We start from the raw sequence: 21,936 nt of genomic DNA, 5'->3' as shown, positions 1-21,936 counted from the left end.
TTTTTTTGGTGATGCAGTCTAATGTACATACATTCTAAATTTAAGTCAAATCGGACGGTTTTTAGAGATATCTCGACTCCAACACCACCAGAATTTTTCGTTGCTCTATGCACCAAAGACACCAGACCTATATGCGATATTTAAATCTAATTGTATGTACCGTATGTTTTGTTTTAGTTTAATCCTTAGGTATTTTAGTTCTCCAAATGGCATCACATTCGACAGCCATTTCGCAAAATAAAACCTTGGACCGGTCGAGTATATGCTTGAAGCTTTTACCTTAGCTGTGATATATTTTGTTTGTCATGCGTCGAAAAATAAAGCGTGAACCGTTGCCATTCCGTTTATATCAATTACTCTGTTAACAACAGCAATATTCACTAATTGACGATAGATAAATTTTGTACTTTTATTTTTATAAGCAATCACTTTCACTGTCCAAGGGCAACGTTCATTTGCTCATAAACACTATTAAACATTTATGTATAGATGTATTATAATATGCATTACACTACAAAAAAGTACATTTATTCCAATAGAATCAAAATTTTCCCACTTTTCAATAAACAAATAACTTTATAAATTTTTTTCGTTTGTTAGAAGAAAATGTGTTAATGCGCATGTGGACATATGAACACATATCCATCTAAATGCATACGTCTTTTTGTATTAATAATTTTAAGTTACAGTGTATTTTTATTTACATATTTAGAGTTGCATACATTGTATGTCTGTGGAAGCTCGCCAGACATGCGAATCAGTGATCGGACTTCTACCACATGGTGGTAGATCTGCCACTTTTTTTGAGCATCCACCACATCTGCCACACAAGGTCTAAAATCTACAAAATATTTGCGTTTTTGAGTTATTTTATTTTTTTTGCTCGACATAATTTTTTTCATTTTAAGTGCAAAAACTAAACACAACACTAAACACTAACAACAAAGCCGAATGGGAGGATAAAATAAACTGTAAAATAGTAAATTGTTTCAATAATCAATTTTTCGACAGTAAACGTGAGTTTATTGTGTTAATTTGCAAAATATATTATTTATAAAAAGAATTAATAACGAAAATGTTAAAAAACGGCGATTTTTGTGAAAGTATTAGAAAATTTCAGTGCATCTAAAGTAAACAACCTTTAACTTGAGAATTGGCAAAATCGGCAAATCCCAAGTAGCGGTTTCTGGCACGTGCCACATTTGTTAGCAACATCGTGATGGGATAAAAAGAAAAGCTGGCAGCACTCCGCAAGGTTGCAGAAATCTCTTAAATTATGATCGAAAAACATCTTGATACCGAAGTAGCTGCTTTACACTGTCAAGGAAAAAAATTGTCACAACTCAACTAAAAAAAAAAATTAATTTAAGTTGCACTTCAATCTTGCACTTTATTATACTAAAATTAATTTTTTTTTAGATTCTAGTTAAAATGTTTGTAATTTGGGGGAAACCATGCGGAATTTTTTTTTTATTGTTATACAAAGTTTGAACCAAAACCTGAGATCTGCCACATCTTTTTCCAGATTCTACCAGAAAATTTTTTTTAGGTCCGATCACTGATGCGAATTATCTATGCCGTTGCTATCTGAGTTAAAAATAGTTCGCTGCACAGCACCACAGATTCGAACGGCACTGTTGTTGGTGATGCGGTCAGGGAATTGACGTAGTGGCGGCGGTTTCTTTCATTTAATTGTTGATAAAATTTCAAAAATCCAACACACACGTAAACTTACATTTATGTATTGGCTGTACATGTCCAAAATGTTTGTGTTTACATACTCATACATAATTACATATATACAAACATGCATATATAAATGTCTAAAAAAAATTCCTCGCCGAAGGCATGCATTTTCTTTGTTTTGCTTCGTTAACTATGCACATAAATAAAAGATAAGTATGTACATACATAGTACATATATCAATATATATGTATATGTACATATATGTTTATAATTGATAAAAACGCACACTAGCTGAATTGCTACCACTGTTGTACTTTTAATTTATTCGCTTCCACCTGTTTGAATGAATGCACCAAATTTCAAATGCCTGGCTGGCAGAATACGTAATGCGTGACGTGTCAGTGCTAATGTTTTGCCCACCCACCTACGCCCACATACCGATGCATTGTCTTCCTAAGACACGCTTATTTCCGCTATGAAATGCGCACAATTTTGTTTCGCTCGATTGTAGCATGTGTATGGAAACTATTGCCATCTGTGTGCATTTACTCGTCAGAGGAAAAAGTGTTTTGAACGAATTTAGTAGAAACGTGCCAAAAAAGTGAGTGTGCATATTTGTGCGACATTGTTACCAGTTTTGACTAGTTTTAATTTCATTGATTAATAGTCTTTAATGTATTATACAATTATAGCTAATTATACAACAAAAAGCATATAAAGCCAAATTTCTTAATTTGTGCAAAAATTAGAAAAATTTAACAAATTTTCATCAAACTTGCTTTTAAATTAGGATGAAATATAAAAAAAATATTCGAACACATTTTGTGAATACAATTTTAAAAATGAACATTAATCAATCAAAAGAAAAATAGAAAAACTCATTTTGAAAACGGACCATACGGCTAGTCGAGTATTTGATTAAGTAGCAACTTTTTTTTTTTTTGTATAGGAGTATCGGATAAATTATTCTTTTATTGTAATTATTTTGGCAATACATAATCGAAAAAAATCGTGTCATGTACGCCTACACTAGTATTCTCATACACATTTTCATTTATTTCTGAACATTTCGTGGGTGTAAATTTTCATTCATGCTCGCCAGGTATTGCATTTGCTATTCCTATCAAATTTGAAACTTTTCTTTCTCATCGTCGCATTTTCTATGCATAAAATTTGCTGCTTCCCCAGCAGTCATTTCTAAACTTTTGCACAAGCAATTCATATTTTCGTGTTTACACACACACACGCAAATTTGTGATTTGTTTCTTTTAATTTTTTCTCGAAATTTTTCCCATAGACACGGCGGCAGCGGTTTCTGTTTGCCTGATGTGCGAATATACTGACGCGTAGGATTTAAAAATGCACAAATTTAGGCACTATTCATTCAACTACATACAAATGAATTTTTATTGTAATGGAGGGTTAGATTTAGCTCTTTATTGTCCTTTTTTGCTCCGAAAATTGCGATTTAGCTCCTAGCTCTTTTTTAGCTGTTTTCAAAATTATTTACCACTTTCTTAGCTCCAAAAAGTTTTAGCTGTATTTGTGTAATTTATTAAAATTAAAAATCTGTGATTTCATTATACAAGTATTGATTAAAATTCATTTGGCTTTAGTGATCTCAGACTAGTTTCGATACCTTCATGTTATTCTATTTCGATTAATACTTACTTACTCGCATTCCTAATGCAAATGGCGCATAAGCAAATGGAAAATAGGCAAGTAAGTCTATTAGTTTCTACCACGTGCGCGGGAGCACATATTCTACAATTTCAATTGCATAACGTCGATGTTTTTGCAAAACCGCCCATTGACCAGTTGCAAAACCGCTTAAATCGCTGTTGTGGCAAAAATGAGATTTCATAACCCTGAACTCCAGGCACCGGATTTATGCATACAAATCGTAAAATCGTTATTAAACCAACCGATTAGTAAAATAATAGCTAGAGAAAAGAAAAACCGTTTTTACGCTCTCCTGTAAAATCTGAGTGCCGTAAGATAGGCGATTTTGCAATTGGTCGATGGGCGGTTTTGCAAAAACATCGACGATAAATATAGAGCTAAGTCTCCGACGTTATGGTATCGAGAAGCACGTGCTGAATACAAGTATTGGAAAAATAATCTGCAATCTCACAACTATAATTATCTGCAACAAAACTTTATACTCCCGAAGGATAAGGCGAAAGTTGGTACGAGTAGGTCAGCAAGAGCTTGGTTGCGCGGGATGAGCAATTGGCGCAACTTCGCGAAGAAAAGGACAAACGGTGCAAAAAAAGAAGAAAAAGGAGGAAGAAGAAACGACTGTTGCGTTATGTTGAACTCTGTCAAAATAGACTAAGCCAAAAGAAGAAGAATGAAGGCGTTAACTAAAAACATTCATTTAAAAATGGCCAAGTTGTGAGGCAGAGCTATTACAAAGCAGAGCTATTACAGGTCCATTCCTTAGATAGGTAATTTTCTTACTCGACTCGAGTATATTAATATATGTACATACATATGTATGCACATAAAACTGTGTCAAATAAAACTAGTAATTTCTTTCTATAGGTCCCATATGAAAATTTCGTTATCGGTCACAAAAAAATAGTTGTCGCAAAATTTCAGCCCTCTATCTTTATCGTTCAGTTAGTGCTCGCAAAAATAAGATTTTTTAATGAAAAAAACCTCTTCCCGCTACTTTTTTAATAAACATCATTTCATCAAAATCGTTTGAGCCGTTTCCGAGAAAGCTATGGATATATATGTAAATATGTACAAAAATTGCTCGTTTAATGTAATAAGATTAGGGAAGACAAAAATATGCACAAAAAACTTAATTATATTATCACTAAAATGACTCCAAAATATTAAAAATATGCTTGATATATGCCCAAAAAATGCATATGTGAAACGAACATTTTGTCGATTATCGCATAAAAAGTTTTTTTACATACATACTATATGTATTGAAAATGAACGCTCTACGTCACAAGACTTTGTTGGACAGAATTTAAAAGATGACAATTCTCCAGGTGAAAATATTGCAACATTTTATTAAAATGTTGCTTCACACAAAATATATTGTTTCGGATACTGAGAAGTTACAATAGATGCTGAATAAAACTCGCTGCTCAGTTTGCAACACACCCGGAAACTGTTGAACAGCTTCCGCTAAAAACGAAAAAATGTCATTGAATTTTTCAACCACCAAAACCGGTTTAGCGCGAAACTTTGCTATTGAAAAACGACAGTCGAAAAATTTTTTCTTTAAAATTGTTTACTAGAAAATAATGGGACTTTCCATTGTTGTTTCTTTTTGTCAATTCAACAAACCTCGTCAGCAACCCTGGCTACCTCCGCAAATGTATTGTCAGATGAAATTGTGCGAAAATTAAGTTACATATTATTAAACTAATAATTGTTACGCATTTTTATGCTTATTCTCCAAAATATGTATTTTGTGTCATAATATGTGTTTGCATATGCAATATGCATTTGCGTATTTTTGTCTTACCTAGTAATAGTAAGATTTTTAAATTTTTAAATGTAGAAATCTTTGCTGCTAAAATTTCCATTGAAAAAGTTTTGTTAATATTGTTCTTGAAAAAATTTTTTAACGGCAAGAAAACATGCATTTTATGTCGAACGTACTTTTTATTTTGACATCAGCGCCACCAGCGGCTCCATTTTTTGCAAATCAATGTCTTATTACTAGGATTCGGAATCTCGTGCAAATGCATGTTTTTACTGGTCATCTTCAAATGGAAATGGTTAAGTTAGCTTTACGAATCAGGAAATTTCCTTTAAAATGGCATTCAATATTCGATCCAATGCATATTTTGCAGTAAATGCATGATTTTGCATATTTTGCAAAAATGCCTAGTTTAGCATATTTATTACGCATATTTTATTATATTTTGCAATAAATGCATATGGTTTTTGCATATTTTTTATTTATTTTTTTATTTTATTTACAACTATTTAAATTTTGTGCGAAATCTCTTGACAAAACAAAAATACCTTAAATTATTTCAAATCTCAACTAATGGAGGACTTAGGAGAAAGCTGACGAACTATCAAAGTGCAGCTCAGCACTGAATGTCAAAACGCCACGCCAAAATTACCGAAATTTATCACTTGAAGGCCAAGCAGTATGTTTTAGAGAGCAATTGCCTGCCTCTCTGTGTATGACGTACTGAAATTCATTAAAGCCGCCAAATAGCTGTAGGTTTTACGTGTTGTGGAATGTAAATGACAAACTTGTTAATTGCTTTTTACCTGGTAGACAATGCACTTAAAGCAACCAAACATTAATATGAACCACTATTAAAGTGTCAATGTTTCTATTTACACAAGTTTGTAACTGTCTGCTTGATTATAAACTAATTTTATACATAAATTTGTATTGTTTTTTTTTTTGTTTTTTTCTTGTTAAAATACATTTGTTATTTATTTTCGTACCAGCAATATTGCATATTTTACTGGTTTATAGCGCAAATTTTTCAATTTTTAGTGCATGAGACTCGGAGCTTACTTACTTATTACGTGTCAACTAAACATGCCAAATGTGACACAAAACAGAACATAAATACGGTTTTTCAAAATATCTCGACCCAGCACCACCAAACGAGACTATTTTTGGCAAAAATGTTTCTACTTACATAACCAGTATATATTTTAAATAGCAGTCAAATCGGCCTATGAATAAGTTAGATATAGGACTTTAAGTTTGTTTTACGCGGTAGACTTTTCGCTGGAAACACCCAAATCATCACGACGCTTACGACAAAATTTTACTAAGGGAAATCCTTCATAAACTCAAAACTAATTTACAATAAACATAAAAAATTAAATAATTTAAGAATTTTATGAACTAGTAACATTTTCAGAGACTTTGGAGAAATCCAAATTTCGCGTTTTTGAGAAATTGCATTCCAAACTCCAATCGCGATTTCCCACAATCTGCCGAAATTAACATACGACAATCTTTTACCCAGGCGACGATATGTATGTATGTATGTGAGTGTGCCTACTACCATTTTGGTCAAAAGCTTGAAAGTTGCAATTTATCTAAAACAACTAATAATTCCATACATCAAATGGTTGTTAAACTCTTCGGAGAAAAAAGAAATATATGTGACTGCATAGACAAAACAAAATTAAAAATGTTTAACCGGTTTTATGCATAACAAAATTTGGCCATCAGTATGTATACTACTTGCAAACTTACATACATATGTACCCAAGTACGAATATATATACAGAGGTATTTCTGTATCTGCTTGTTGCTTACTTTTGTCTTTCATTCATGGCTAGATACTTGTAAAAAAAATATAACCGACAATGACTTCAAATGCATTACAGCGGCGAATTTTTTCCAAAAGTGTGTCGACATTCAACTCCAACAACTCTCAACGCCACATTCAAAGCCACAGAAATGAAGAAAATCAGTAGGACAGCAAACGACAACATCACGACCAGAGCTGCTGCAACTACAGCTACAGCTACAGCTTCAGCACCGCGACTCGAATGGAACCGTGCTATCGCGATGTTGGCTGGGTGGGTGTGGGCTGCGCTCAGTGGCATTTAGCAATAAAAGCAAGCTGCTGGCAGCTTAGTATCTAAACGTGGCAAAGTTGCACGAAGTGAGCAACGCCAGCTACCCATCCAAGCGATATTGTGATTGGGAGCGCACGCGTCTGCTGCTGCTGTTTACCCAGCAGTTGAAAAGTCTTTAAAATCCGGGTTTTGCACAATCGTTGACTTGCAGTCAGCAGCCGCAGCAGCAGCAACACTCTGTTTTCATTATTCATAATACTTATTATGCGTTGGTGCGTCGCTGAATGCCGGCTGACTATAGCTGTAACCGTAAAGTGCTTGTCGGTAAATAGTGCCACACATAAATATGTAAAGCGAGTCAAGCAATAATCAGCCAAGCAGTCGAAACAGTCAGTCAGGCAGCACCGCCACCGGTCTGCTACTTGAGCGAAACTATGGAAACTACTTAGCTACTACTAGAGTGCATGCAATTGCAGTGCTGTGAAGCGAGCGCCGATACTCGTGTGAGTAGTGCGCGCACATTGCTGCGGACTATCGCTCGAACGTGGTAACAGGCGCCCAGATGCGATCGTAGCATGCTCACTTCGAATGGAATATGGCAGGCGGCGATGCATATACTATGTACATATAGCAGCAGCTCGACAACGACAACACCAATTGCATTGTTCAGTTGTGGCGGGGCGTTGTGCAGTGCAGGCAAACACAAACAGTTGGCAAATTTGCATTTAACTGCAGGGAAGAGATCGCAAGCTTGTACTGGGCATCTACCGACCGGTCGACTTTGGTTTCTCGGTTAGTTGAATGGTGTTGCCTTTGAATTAGCTTCTTGTGACTTGTGCAGGTAGTGGTGACGTTCTCTCTGCCGTTGATGACGTGTTGCTGTGTGACTTTTATCAATATATGTATGTGTGTGCATAAGTGCATTCATATGTATGTATGAATGCATTTTACCGCGGTTTTTTGCACTAAAATCAAAATGCACAGTGGGTACAATAATCTGTCTTAATGCGAACGTATGTATTTTTTTTCTGTGTACTTTCCTGATTTTGTACTAGATGCAATCCTGTATACCTCGGACCAAAACTAGTAAAACTGTCAAAAAATAAAAATTCTCTCGGAGCGAGAGAGTAACACTGAAAAGTACGGGATCGCTTTCTATGTAGTAAAAAATTGTAACTTCTGAAAATTTCAAATTAACCTCCAAATTTTCACACTACAGTTGATCGTTTGACATATTTACCAGCAAAAGATCTTCGGACTAAAACTGGTAACTTCTGACAGAGAGCGGACCTTATTTACTCTCATTTTTGTTCTCTCGTTTGTCTGATAACCGAGTACGCGATCGATTTCCAGTAAAATCTTACTTATTCTGACTAGTCCGGACTCGTACGGGATCCCTATCTACAATTGAGCAAGGTTTATCTATTATTAGTAGCATTCGAGTACCTGTTAATTATTGAATGTTATGAAAAACTATCAGCTTTTTGCGTTCGCGTACGCAAAAAGCTTGCAAAGTTGGGGAAATTGAGAGAGCAAAGTTACATTTCATTTTTAAGGGAAGCTGTTAGTTTCTGCTGGAAAAATTTTTACCAACAGAAAAACAGTTGGTCAAAAACAGCTGGTATGAGTTCACGCAAATCACAAAATTGAATTTGATGGTTTTGAAGTCAAAAATGATTAAATGCGACTAATTAAACTTGTAAGAAGTAAGTATTTATTCGTTTAATCAATAAAGTGTGTCAAGATAACACTTTGTGATGAGTTTTCGTACGTTTTAAATTTTACACTCCTGAATGTAAACAACAATTCGATCAGCTGTTCGTCTAACTTGCAGGGTTTTGAAAATTTTCTGTTCTCGTACTATTTTGGATATTTTTCTTTTATGATGACATCGCCGGAATTTCGCTGTTGGATGTTTTTTACTGGAGACTTCAAACGAACGTACTTATTGTATCAGCAAAGTTTCATATACCGACAGGTGTGCAGAGTCAGCATTGACATCGTGTCAAACGTGGCAATATTTCCAACTTTTCCACGCAATTCGATGTCAAATTGAGAAAAAGAAATTTTATTTCCACGTGTGAACAGCCAGAAAGACCTTTCTGACACTTTTCGGAAATCAGTTACAGAAATTTATGACACTTATCGCGAGTTTGTGAGAAATACTAACGGATAATTTAAATGAAATATCAGAAATGCTTTTCATTAATTATTTTGCGGAATTTATCTTTTAGATAAAATTAATAAATTAATCTTAATTAACAAACAACCGGCAAAGCGGATCACGGTTGCATTTTAGTATCGAGAAAGATTGCCAGAAGTTTATTCGCTGTGTGAACAGCCAAGAAGCTCTTTGAAAATTTTTTCCTCGAATTCGTGTTTCTGAAATAAAAACCCGTTTCGAAAGACACTTTATATGCAAGGTGTGACTGCTTGTGCAACTGCTTTCTGAAATTTCTCAATTTGACAGCCATTTCGACACGCTCTTATTTATGGATCGATAAGTGAAACTTCTTTGCGCTCAGTTGGCTATAATTCCAAACTCCGATGAAACGAAAAAGCGTCAGCAGAAGAGAAGGGATGGCGGGCGTGGTAGGGCAAGATTAATATTAAGGACAGCAAGAACAGAAAGAAGTTTCACTTTAGCAGCGCGTGAAATCCACGCAAAAGTTGTTTTTTTTTTTTAATACGAAAGTTCTTCGAATTTTCTCCTATTCGTCGCACCTAAATGGGGATGAATTGGGAATGAAGTTTTTTTTTCATGGCAAAAATACACCTGGAAGTTGGCCATTGTCTACCGATGTGCGACCGTTATTAGAAAAAGTTTATTATTTTCCTTTGTTTTTGATGTTAGTCGGAAACTGGGCTCGATACCAGCGCGGCCGCTATAATTTTAACTAAATATTAATTTTACATTTTCACTTTACCAACTAACCAAATATTGTACATAGGCGTTTTCATTGGTTTGCTCCACTGTGCAATAAAATTGTTCGCATCACTGATACATGAATGCATTCCGCGATTTATTTCACGTGTTTTATTTTTATTTTTTGCTTGTTGTTTTATTACAGTTTCCTTGTCATTTTACTGCATTATATTGTGCACATTGAACATTGCGCCGGCAGCGGCGTCATTTAGTCGTAGTCGTATTTTAGAAAAAAAAAGAACATATACAGAAAAATGTAAAAAAGAAAAGTATTCGCCGCAACTTTCGAACTGGTTGGTGGAGGTTGGCGCCCCTTTAGCCGCCTTCGCTATTCTTTTATAAACAAACTTGCTGGTTGTGTGAATGTACCGAGTGCAGCAAGCGATGACTCTATGTATAAAAGTAAGCTACACAAGTACATATGTACATATATCACATTTTTGTTATTTTTAGCTCTTTAGACTTGAGACGATGGCCTTACTATGCAACAGCAAAAGCAACAGTGGCCACACGAGATACGCTTGTATTGTGTGCTGTTTTGTGTTGCACTCCGCCGCCAAAGGGCAGGGTGCGGCTTTGATTATTGTTTTGATTTTAATGTTCGTAGGTATCTATAAAAACATACATATATACATATGTATGTACGTGTTCTTGAGTCTGTACTGCTGTTGCTTTCGTTGATGCTTTTTGATTCCCATCATTATGTGTGCAACATTGAAAGTTGCAAAAAATTTCCTTTTTTTTTTTTTTTGAAATGCAATTCAGTAGAATGCAACACGTGTCAGTCACTTCCATTGTTTACCGTTGATTGTCTCGCACTTTGGAATTGTTATTGTACTATCTACATATGTGTGTATTCCTCCTTGTATGCCAGCTACCTACTTAAGTACTAAAACCGGCTTAACGTGTTAATAACCGGCGATATGCTGGATTACAAACTTCATTTATGAGTAAATTAAAAATAAAAGCATACAATATGTGCGAACACGTGCGCATAAATATACATTCATACATATATACTGCATTTAATATCTCTTTTTTGCCTGCTGGCAGAGCAAATGCTTTGTGTGTAGGAGGAGATTTCGGCACGCCCAAATATTGAATTGCTACAGTTGTGGTTATGTTCACAACTGCAACTTAAAAACGCTTCTGTCTGTGCATAAAAACCCCAGTTTAAGGCTTAAAGTCCCTCACGGTGACTGTACATTAAAAAATATATTTACTGTTAGGGTAGATCTAAAATTTTAATTTTTGGAGAATGACAGATCTGTTTATTTAATGTTTTTGAATAAACAAAAGTTCACCCTTTCTATCACTCCGAAATACAGAAGTGTGAAGAGCTTCAGATGCTTGCTGGCAGAAATAGTTTTCGTTCTACTTATAACGAAAAAGACATCTAGTGGACCACGCTTAACCTTGTGTCTACCGCATAAAAGATTGACTTTCCCACCGATCGGATTCGTTGGACCCATGGTTAATCTAAGGTGTTTTTTGTCTACCACATAAAAGCTTGACTTTCCCACCGATCGGATTCATTGGACCCGTGGTTAATCTAAGGTGTTTTTTTTTGGTTTTAGCAGAATATTCTTCATGTACATACATAAGGGGAGCTAACGTTGAGTAGGATTTTAGGTGTAAAGTTGGACGAAAGGTGGGACGAATTTTGGAAGTCCTACATTCGACCACTTTTCCAAGCAATGGGGACCATATCTCGACAATTGTTCGCACAGTGTCGTCTTCTAAGGCTCCAAAGCTTCCAGTTTGTTCGCATGAACCCATGACTTCACGTAACTTCAGAAAAAATAATCTAGAAGCTTTAAATTCGCACAATATCGGTGGCCAATCGGCTGATCCATTCCGAGAAATAATGCGTTCACCAAATGTTTGCGGTTTTTTCGTTGTAATTTTCATGATGAAATGGCAAACCAATCTGAGCTTAATTGAAACCAGCATTACCAGATCTGATCGATTCGAGACCGTTTAATCTTCATCTAAAAATTTAACCTCTAAAAACACCCTTTTTAAGGCTTTGAAATAGGGAAGAGAGAGAGCCCTCTTTCAACTTATTCTTACTCAAACTAACTACAGCACTTCTCGAATTTTCGATACCGACAACTCTTTACTTGTTTATTTATTCTTAGTTTTGATTATTATTCATATCGAGCCGTGACCACCAAAAAGCGTAAGCGACATTTTTGTAAAATTTTCTCTTTGATGCAGAAATGCATGTAGATGCTTAGAAGCAAAGAAAATTTTGAAAAATATTTCGCTTATGTCTGCCAAGATCCTCAGAGTGCCAATTTTAAATACTTAACTTAACATAACAAAAGCAAAAAAAAAAAAACATTACTATGGTTGATCACCCTAATGTATTTATTACCTACCTATACATATACTCAACCGGCCGGTCTACTGCGTGATTAGCTTACATGTTTACGTTCCGTGTGCGCATACATGTATATGTATGTTTTGCTGATTTTTACACTCCAGAATGTTGTCGCATCTCAAAGTCAACCACATTTCATTGACCTCATTGACAGCGTTGCAATTTCTGGTTTGTATATTTTTTTATTCATTTTTTTTTTCCTAGTCACACGTATGCGTTTTATTGTTGATGTGGCAATGATTTCGCTGAATTCCTTGTTTATTAATTGGAAAGTATTGTCTATGCATATTTATGCGTGTTAAGTTATAACTTGGCCGTAGCCAATTCTAAACAGTGAGCGAATTTCTACATAAGTTTTGACCCATTTTAAGCGCTGACCTTCTCATAAAGTACGAAACTGGTGATTTTTATGAAGGCATTGGGGATAAAATAAAATAAGATCTTAAACAAAATACTCATGTACATATGTGCATATATACATACATACTAGGAACGAATCTTTTTAGAATTATCAAAGTAATCAAATGGCGCTGAACTTTCGATATAAATGGAAGGAAGGCCTCATTTTGACTCGATTTTTTCTTCCGGCATTGGGCGGGGGAGATTTCTGGCGTTTTCAATTCGTTACTTTGTTTCTTTTTTCGGATGCGCTTATGGTGAGCGCAGAGTGAAGTTCCTTGAGAACCAACTTGAATGAAGGTGGCCGTAAACAGATGTGATACTTCCGGTGCGATATGATATCGTATTTGTTGCAATAACGATACAAAGCAAAGGACCTCAAACAGGTGCGATACTCTGCGTTGCTTCATTTTTCTTAAGGCAATCTTTATATTCCGACTACTTCAAATCGTATAATATGGAGTAACATTTGACGAGTTGAATTATTAATTCCATATCAGAACTCTACAATGAACAAGCCACTCATACGAGCATATTTTTTTTCTATAAAATCTGAATAGAAAGTAGCAAATTAGTATGCAAATTTATTGAATTTTCCTGAGATTTGCACAAAGCTTAGAGATTTAATTTTTATGTTTTTTGGTGTAGTGTGAACAATATTGTTATAAGAAATTATCGAAAATAAATTAAAATAAAAAACTTTGCATATAATGCGAAAAATGCAGTGTGCCAATACTTTTGTTCATCACTGTATGTACTTCATCCAGTTTGAATGATAACTTTGTATTTTCTTTTCTTTTTATAGGACTCGGTTACCTTGAACAACTGCGAATATCTTATGAAACTTGACTACAGCGTTATTGACCTGGAAAACCCTGGTGGTGCACTAAGTGCACGTTATCCTCCGCGTATTTTTATACCCGAATACGAATATGGCCACATGGCCTCTACTGGCAGCGTAAGTACTGCCAATATACCAAGTAGTTGCAACAGCACCAGCGGTTACGAAAGTGGGAACGGTTATACTACCAATGGAATTGATTTGAAAAACTTTAAATCCATCCCACCACAGCGCACTAGAGCCCCCGCAATACCATCGATAGTAGATGACGTCAATGGGAGCAGCCCGAACGGTGTAACGTCAGCAACATCTGTAACTGGGCATACTGGTAATAATAGTAATAGTAATGGTTGTGATAGTGGCACAGGGAATGTCATTGATGGCGATACCAATATACAATCGTTTGTGTCCGTGGCACCCAAGCATGCAAGACCTCAACAGTCGCAACAAAAGCAGCGCACCATCTACGAGGATCTATATGATGTTAGCAAAATTCGCGATTTTATAACGTATGCTCGATATGCGCGTTGTCGGCAACGTTTCGTTGTGCCGGTCATCCTTTATCGCGGCAAACTAATTTGTCGCTCGGCCACATTATCTGTGGTGCATGAAACGTATTCTCGTTACGCTTACGATCGCATAACGTCGGTTGGTACCGAATCACAACAACGCACCAACGGTGATGAAAACACTGAATCTTCGGAGGAATCTTCTCTATTCAACGATGGGCCGTTGCCGTTTTCTTATAGCGAAGTAATTAAAAATGATGTTTCGCTGTTGAATACGCTCAATGTCAACACAATCGTCGACTTGATGGTAGAAAAACGGAAAGTCAAATACTTTATGACGTAAGTAAATTTGTACAAAGGAATAAATTCTAACATAGTCTTTATGAACCTTGATTCAATAATAATTGTTAATTATTGAATAATGTTTAGGAACTACCTGCATATTTTCATGATGCAATAAATAAAGGTGTCATTCGTTCGCGTTTTTCTCACTATAGTCGCCAATTGAAGTTCCCTTAGAAAATTCCAATTTGCCTCTTTGAGAAACTACTTTTTATACTTTAGCGATTTTCAAGAAAAAGTACTAAAAATGGTATTGTATTTATCTGATTATATTCAATAAGTAGATGATGCATTTGAGTCCAAAAACGTTAATGATATATTTTTTACAGTACGCCTTTTTATATGAAATAATAATATTTAAACTTAGCGAACTTTTATTTTACAAGTATCGCGCAAGATATATCTATTAGCATATATTAAGTAATATAAAATTCTCAAAAATCTCAGTTTTCCACAAATTTTGATTCATTACTTTGATACGAAAAAGAGTACTAAAGTTAGTACTATTTCGCAAAGCGGCCGTCTTTTATTCCCCTTTTTTTGTGTTACGTAAGCTAAGAAAGCATATATCACCTTTTATTATTCAATCAGCCTTATCATGAATTTTCATTCCGTGTAAACTCGTTCACATTTCGCCCTTGCAATTCACCTACTGTAAATTGAATATTCACCAAGCAAAGTAGTTCTCTTCGAATAATATTGACACTATCGTATACCGTATTCCCCGCTGAAATAACTGTCACTCGCACAGATAAAACCGCAAAACAACTGCTAATTTTCACAAGTGTACGAAATATTCGTATGAATGGTACAAACTGTTTGTTTACTTAAATATTATTTTATGGCTTTGACTCAACTTCGAAATTTCTATGTGAAATGCCGTTCACCCGAAATCGTTTGGTGGACTCCGTATTTCAGTTTCAGTTTCCAAAAGATTTTCTATCAATTCATTCATATGTAGTCCTTTATTCATTACAGTGTATCTTCCTCGGAGAAAGCTGATCCCGAAAATAACTACGATAAATTTAACATACTCTCCCTGCCATATCCCGGTTGTGAATTCTTTAAAAAATTTCGCGACAACAATTATATGGCAAATAATTTACACTACAATTGGAAACTGCCATTCAACGATGCCAATATCAGCATACCGAAAATTGGGCCAGCAATGGACCTTGATGTTAACTGGGAGGATTACCAGAAATGGGACCTAGTGGAAATCACACAAAATTACCTCAAAGCAATGCTGAAGTATGTACAGGAGGAGAATACTGGCCTGCTGGTGCACTGTATCAGCGGGTGGGATCGTACACCGCTCTTCATTTCCTTGCTACGCTTATCGCTTTGGGCGGACGGTCTTATACATCAATCGCTAGACTATATGCAGATCACTTACTTGACTTTGGCTTACGATTGGTATTTGTTTGGTCATCAACTTCCCGATCGGGAAAAACGTGGCGAAGATATAATGCTCTTCTGCTTTCATATGTTGAAATTTATAACCGGCGAAGAGTTTAGTTTAGTCGAGCATAGGTACGTACTTGTATGCTGTATTTAGTAGTCGTTGTAGCTGTTACATGGGCACTTTTGCAATTAATTTAGTGTTTGAGTTTGCTTTACTTACTAGTATTCTAAAATATGTTTCCTTGCTTTTAGGAAACGAACAAAAACAAGCAGTAGTAGCTGTAGCGGTAGTAGTAACATAGTAACGCTGAAGCAGGACGATGATGCACCTATTCGAGAGTATGTTATTAGTTATCGCCTTTTTGATCGCGTTTACTAGTATCAACTCGCTTTCTTGTTTATTTTTGCGTCAAAGTTTCATACTATTTAATACACTTTTTTCTGCAGAGAATTGCTTCAAGCCGCCATCGATCAAGACAGTAACGATAGTTATTCCAACGGTGAAATGGCAATAAATGATTCCTTTTATGGATTGGTAGTGGCTAATGCTTCTCCACCACAAGCAACAACAGCAATTAATAATGCAATTACTAGTCGTTCGCCAAATCCTAAACGGTATGACATTTTTTCGAATGCGATATGCATATTGTGCACATGATCTCATACATACATACATGTATTTATTCCACCACTTCCTCTCCAGCTCACGCACTAGTCCTATATCGGTGCCAACTACACGCCAGCGTCAAGAATCGGTATCATCGAATGGCAGTTGGCAAGTAGTTACAGATACTGGCTCCATAGATTCACAGATAACGGGCAGTTATATGCGAAACTTCATTGCGCAACGCTCAGAGAGTAATTCGGAGCATTCAAGCAACGGCATTCCATTAAGTAATGGCTCCAGTAGTTGTTCCAGTAGAAACAGCGGCAGCGACACCTTAGATAGTGGTTCAAGCATACATAATACTAGCGTCAGCAGCAATGGCAGCGCAGGCAGCTACAACGGTATCCATATGTTGCCGACGACCACCGAAGGTGTCGAGACAAGCGCTAATGCTGACACAGCTGATTTGGCAGCAACGATGTCGAATCGGAAAAAATTACTAACAGCGTAAGTTTTTAACAATTTTATTGTACATTAAATTTACTAAACAACTAAGTTCTCTATATTTTTTATATATTCATTAGACGTGAAAAGCGTTTGAATGCTGTCCGTGGCACCTTTATCCGCGCATATGGCAAAGGAGTGGGCTTGAAATTTCGGGAGGGTTCCAGTATGAATATCGGAACGCTAATAGGTACCCTGTTTTAGAGGGAACGGCGAATAAAACATGAACAAGCGACACGAATTATGTACACACATACCTACATAAACACAACACACACACAAAAACATTTACCAACCGTTGGAAAACTCATTTCATTAGTGCTATGCGTTGTTATGTATGTTAGCTGTTTTTCAACAAATTTTAATATTTTTCAAATGACATATCGTCGCTACCATGTCCAACTATCGAATGTGCTAAAATGCTTTTCCATTTACGATACCTTGCGCATGCGTTTAAAATGGTACGTGAGTTGGCAAATCGTCGAATTTCTAGTCTACTTAGAAGCAGAGGATACTGTGTTTAACAAGTTGTCGAATCCCACACTTTTTCCTAATGACAACAACATTTTTTGCAACAGTTCTTTTGCAAACGTTTTTTTCTTTTCCTGAAAAGTACCCATTTTCACATTCGATAGTTTGACATGGTAGCGACGATATGTAAATTACATTATAGAGGTACGCTTCCTCTTCAACGTTAAGCCCATTAAACTTAGATTTTTAAGGTTTTCTAACAATAACACGGTGCAACAAAATAAAGAATACTTGCACGAAATTTTTAAGTAACCAAGTACACGTCGTAGGCATTATTGAGTAGTTTACAGAATTGTGTTTGAAAACTCCAACTAAAAATTTTCAGCTTAACTATTTCATATGCTAGTTTAAATATGGGCTTAAAATTAAGAATATTTATTAAAAGTAAAAGAAAAAAGTAGAAAAATGGTACATTATGTGAATTTTTCGGAAAAAATAGAAATTGCGCCAGTTTTTCCTCTTTTCTACGGCATTTTTTTTTTGTCAAAATTCCGTAAGAATAATTTTTTTCGATTAGTCATGTCTTGAATAGTCAATTTTAATTAAAATTCTTCTTTTGTAACCGCCTAAGCGATTTTGACCGAGTCCCACAAAACCAGACGTGCAATTACGACATTTATTCCAAGGAGACAATAAAATTTTTCGCAATTCTACATCATAACGGTAAATATGAGTAAGTTCAGAGCCGTTATCTATTAAATCGTTATAAAAAATTCTGTTGAACTGATAACCTTTCCTCCTTTTTTGAAGTCGTTTAAAAATTTAAGTACCCAATTTCTTAAGAAAAATGGCTTATATTTAAAGATAGATTTGGTAATTATTAGTCGAGAACTACGACGTGTACTTACTAGGTCACACAGAAAAGCTCAGTTTTACTGTTACACAATGAAAATTGCCGGGATTATAAATAATTATTATTGTTGAAAAATTTGTATAAACTGATGCATAAGCAAACGTTATTTGTCCTATTGTTTTGTTTTAATTGACTAGGCGTAAAGATGGCGATCGTGAAGCGTATACAACACTCTTAAGCTCATATCTCAATTAAAATAGTTGTAACAGATCAGCATACATGCATACATACATATATGTATGTATCAAAGAAGTTTTTTTAATGAAAGATGTATGGATATCCATTTGAAAATAATGAGAGAGCTTATAGGAATGGCTGTACCATGACCTGAGCTACGTATGTATATACATACATACATACATATGCATGCCAAAGCATATTCAACATTTCGCACGTTTAATAATTTAGAGAATTATTTCAAGCTTAAATTTTTGGAGATTTCATCATACAATTAATAAGCTTGATAAGCAGATTATGTTGAGTGTTTGGAAATTCGTTCCAAAATACATCATACACCCACCCTGTCGGAAACAACAACAACCAAATAGGAATTATGTTGACTCTTAACGATAGTTATATGTTTCCTAAAATTGAAAATATATACGTTTTTTCATCTGTATTTTTGTATACTGTATGAATTGAAAAAAGTTTGATTGCGTTTTCCACAAAATGTATACTTTTAATATTATCAAACGTGCTAAATTTGGATATGCATGTTCGTTCTTGCCTAAAACAGTAGGAGGCTACGATAATTTTTATTTTTACCTATTTTTAAAGAAGTCTGCCAACTCAGTTATGGACGCGGACTATATTTGACTTGGTATTTTTTATCCACAAGGCACATAACATACATGTACATACTGGTACTTTGCAATACACTTTTTTAAATTTCTCGAAAATTATTTGAACATTTCTAATATTTTACCTTCATGTTTAGCTTTAACTGTTGCATCGAATAGTGTTAGAAAGGATCTTAACTAAATTTTCCTTAATCTCAGATGCTATCTAAGTAGTGTGACATAAAGACATATACATACTTACTTATATACATATGTACATGTTTGTATTCAATTGACGGAGATGTTTATTGCGCATCGCCATCACACTGGCCATTGCTTTAAATTTAGCTTAGGTGCATACAAATCTGTTTATGTATCTTCTAAAATGAAATTGAGTTCTACTTGCTATACAAACATACATACATTTTGCATTTTATTTTAAGTTCCATTTATTGCCGAAATTCTTATATACAATGTACAACTTTGTTTATGACATGATTACAGTCTTTTTTCTAAAATGGTTTCTTATGTGTTCCGTTGGTGTGTATAACGGAATGGTACACATTTTTTAATTACTGCTTATGTATTCTAAGTAAAAGTCACTGAGTAAAGAAGCTGCCGCCGCACTATTTTGTATTTTTGATATGAAATTTTGATATTAAACAAAAAGTGTACTCGTGTTTTCAGCATTTTCCCTCCTATTTAATTTTTCTTTTTTTTAGTACGATTTACGTTTAAAAAGGAATTGTTTATAAAATTAAGCAAAAAAAAAGCGTGAACGAAATTTAAAAGATATACATATACATATGCAAAAGACGATATGAAATAAAAAAAAAATTTGTTTCAGTTATCATTAGTGGGGAAAAGGGTTTGTTGATATGGTAAATTGCAGCTGAAGACTTTGGTTTTTATAAAATTTCGTAACTACTCTGCAAAGAAACAAAAGGGTCAGACGTATTGATTAAATTTTCTACGCTTAGATATCTGATGGGTCGATTACGTATTGCAACTCACACTCGGGTTGGAATTGTTATTAAATATGGCAGTTAGTTGTTTATAGCTAGCTACTGCAGTCCCTATATTCACATGGGAGTGAATTGCAGTATCCGCCAGATTATCCGTTTTTTTTTTTTGTTATCCGTCCAATATGTATCCCCAATTTTGCTATCAGGATATCCATTCTTTCTGAATATAATTCCCATTCTTATTAAAAATGAAAAAGGCTCTATTTGACCTTATTCCATGACAGTATGTATGTATATAAAAAATGTGTGATTTATCTAGAAACCCAAAAATGGCGTTTCCTATACTCATTTAAAAATATATTTTTTTTAGATTGCAGTAGGTTTGCAGGTGATCCCTCTACTTCCATAGTTCTGACATTATTTAATAAAAGCAAACAAGTTAATATGATTTAGTCCTTTTATTAGACATTTTATTTTAGTAGAGTGGAGTAAATATTTCATTTTCTTGCCATAAAACTAAGTACATATAATTATATGATTATTGTATGTTACTATTAATTTGAAATCGTGGTTTCGCTATTGGGAACGCGTTGAACTTTTACGTTGTCGCCTTATGAACGACAGTGGTATATAGTCTTCCATATTCGTACGTTTCAACCGAACCATACAGCGATTTACGTACTTATGGGCATCTTCCAAAGGAACCCATTGCATTACTGTTTTAGGTTTAAGTGATATTTTCCTATATTTAGTGGAAGCTGGTTGTAAACCATCATCAATTTTATTTTTATTATACCTAGGCGATTTATATATTTGTGTGCCGTCGCCCATTTCAGCTTCGAAATCTATAACATTTGTCCCTTCATATTTTGCGTCCGAGCTACTATCACTGGCCAAGTTAATTTCACATGATGCATTCGACGTAGTACTTGAAACCAACTGTTCCTGAGAATTATCTATCGCTTCATTCATTAAGGGCGTATCGGTAGATTTTAATACAATAAGTTCCTTAATGTTCATCAAATTGAGCAATTCATCGTATTCCTCTTCCACGCTTTGTAAATTCCACTCCGTTAACTTGACTGTGGCTTTAGCTTCCAATTCGCCACTTAATATCAATTCCATCATTTCAGCTTCCAACTGTAGTCGTTTATTCAGTGGCAATTGTTCGACCATTTTCATATTATCGTTAATGATTTGTTGCGCAGGCGATAAACTATTTACTCGAACGTCGGTAAATTGATCCTCGAGCTGAATACTGATCTTTACAATTAGCTGCCGCAAGGGTTCTGGTATTGCAGTTAAATCTAGCATTTTCGCCATTTTCTTTATAATTGGTTGTAGTTTGTTCCAGCGACGCTGTAAGTCCGCTTTGGTGAAAAGGACTGGTGGCAGGAATCCCGTATAGGTCACATTGAACGCTGATGTAATGCGGTTCCATGCCCATTCGTCATAATCGGGATCCTCAAATGGGCGTACGCGTGGATTGTATAAAAATGGATACATCTGTATAAATTCTAGCAGCTTTTCATCATTCAACACCACCCCGCCTGCAGAATCCACATTATTTACATTGAGCACTTCAATGTTAGAATGAGCTTTTGAGTCGCCAGGGTCGCAGAATATAGAACTTGAAGAAGCTTCTGTGTCCATAGGTATGTATAT

At 35.1% G+C, this 21,936-nt stretch overlaps 2 protein-coding genes across 3 annotated transcripts; one reads left to right on the top strand and one right to left on the bottom strand.

Moving 5' to 3' along the window:
- Positions 1-13,719: 13,719 nt before the first annotated feature.
- LOC118743251 (myotubularin-related protein 14) lies at positions 13,720-19,742 on the top strand. 2 transcript variants are annotated; one of them, XM_036475814.1, is made up of 6 exons: positions 13,721-14,625; positions 15,607-16,161; positions 16,285-16,371; positions 16,480-16,647; positions 16,736-17,146; positions 17,224-19,742. In XM_036475814.1, the coding sequence occupies exons 1-6, from the start codon at positions 13,775-13,777 to the stop codon at positions 17,345-17,347; spliced, it is 2,196 nt and encodes a 731-aa protein (XP_036331707.1). In that variant the 5' UTR covers positions 13,721-13,774; the 3' UTR covers positions 17,348-19,742. The 2 variants fall into 2 exon arrangements, with proteins under 2 accessions (XP_036331708.1, XP_036331707.1); XM_036475815.1 differs by lacking the exon at positions 16,285-16,371 and having other exon boundaries at positions 13,720-14,625.
- Positions 19,743-20,710: 968 nt separating this feature from the next.
- Positions 20,711-21,936, bottom strand: LOC118743252 (the record flags this gene model as incomplete). Its single annotated transcript, XM_036475816.1, is given in 1 exon segment — positions 20,711-21,936. A coding segment is annotated over 1 exon segment (1,077 nt). The 3' UTR covers positions 20,711-20,847.

Source organism: Rhagoletis pomonella, unplaced genomic scaffold (genome assembly GCF_013731165.1).
Source record: "Rhagoletis pomonella isolate Grant_MI unplaced genomic scaffold, Rhpom_1.0 Rhpom_scaffold_00007, whole genome shotgun sequence".
NCBI lineage: Eukaryota > Metazoa > Arthropoda > Insecta > Diptera > Tephritidae > Rhagoletis > Rhagoletis pomonella.
Note: the sequence above shows the minus strand (reverse complement) of the source record. Positions and strands in the feature narration are given on the sequence as shown.

Bases quoted from the DNA above. Each gene is read 5' to 3' on its own strand.
- LOC118743251 (XM_036475814.1), top strand. From the start codon at position 13,775: ATGAAACTTGACTACAGCGTTATTGACCTGGAAAACCCTGGTGGTGCA. The intron at 14,626-15,606 runs GTAAGTAAATTT...TATTCATTACAG, and splicing joins AAAGTCAAATACTTTATGAC to TGTATCTTCCTCGGAGAAAG. The intron at 17,147-17,223 runs GTAAGTTTTTAA...TATATTCATTAG, and splicing joins CGGAAAAAATTACTAACAGC to ACGTGAAAAGCGTTTGAATG.